Source organism: Sphaeroforma arctica (genome assembly GCF_001186125.1).
Source record: "Sphaeroforma arctica JP610 unplaced genomic scaffold supercont1.11466, whole genome shotgun sequence".
NCBI lineage: Eukaryota > Ichthyosporea > Ichthyophonida > Sphaeroforma > Sphaeroforma arctica.
The window spans coordinates 1-828 of NW_014029092.1; the positions used below are offsets into that span (position 1 = coordinate 1).

Here is an 828-nt window from a genome sequence, read left to right on the forward strand (position 1 = left end):
GAATGAGTGTGTGTGTTTGTGTGTGTGTGTGTGTGGTGTGTATCTATGCTATTTAGTTGCGTCTCGTCGTATCTCATAAAATTATTATGGACAAGGAGCCTTCTCTATTTGCAAATAGTTGATACTATTGCAAAAGTAAATCAAATATACCAAACAAAATGATCCACACTGTCTTCTTCTCAGCTTTCAGCTTGCTACTCCGTGCAAACCAGACTTTACGTCTGTGTGAAATACGCAATAGAGACTTCTAATCGACTTTCAGCTTTTTGAATCGATCTTCTCCTCTAGTCGGATCAAAAATTGAAACGTACATGAAACACGAAGACTGATTCGGCAGAATGGTTCTGATATGTATTTATTCATTTTGTAAGGGTCTTCGTAACATACGTTCACCTCTTGGTGTGAAATATCTTGCGGATACGTATACACGGCATGTACTAAAGCCGTGGCGCAGCCATACACTAAACAGCCGAATCTAATCTTGAGCACATATCGCAGAAATAGGCACTTATAACAACTCAGCGATGATGTTGTCATGCTCCTTCTTCAGGTTCTCGAACTTTGTTCTCTCATCCTGAGCCCGGTCTTCCAAATGTTCAATCTGCTTTTGTAGATCCACAATCTTGCGATCGGATTGTTCCTTCTCCATCTCCACGGTCTCAAACTTTGCCTTCATAGCACGTAGCTGCAAATTATAGGACAGATGTAATCCCGTTGAGAACGAGATCAGAACACCTTAACTCAGACGCAACCTATCAGTGGTCTCATAGGCGGTTATGCTTTGTTAGGGAATAAATTACGGAGACGTCCCTCTACAATCACAGATGA

The 828-nt window shown here is 41.3% G+C and overlaps 1 protein-coding gene across 1 annotated transcript; it reads right to left on the minus strand.

Moving 5' to 3' along the window:
- Positions 1–508: 508 nt before the first annotated feature.
- On the minus strand, positions 509–685 carry SARC_17628 (hypothetical protein; the record flags this gene model as incomplete). Its single annotated transcript, XM_014288280.1, has 1 exon — positions 509–685. A coding segment is annotated over one exon (177 nt), but the record flags the coding sequence as incomplete, so codon positions are not given.
- Between the last annotated feature and the right edge of the window lie 143 nt (positions 686–828).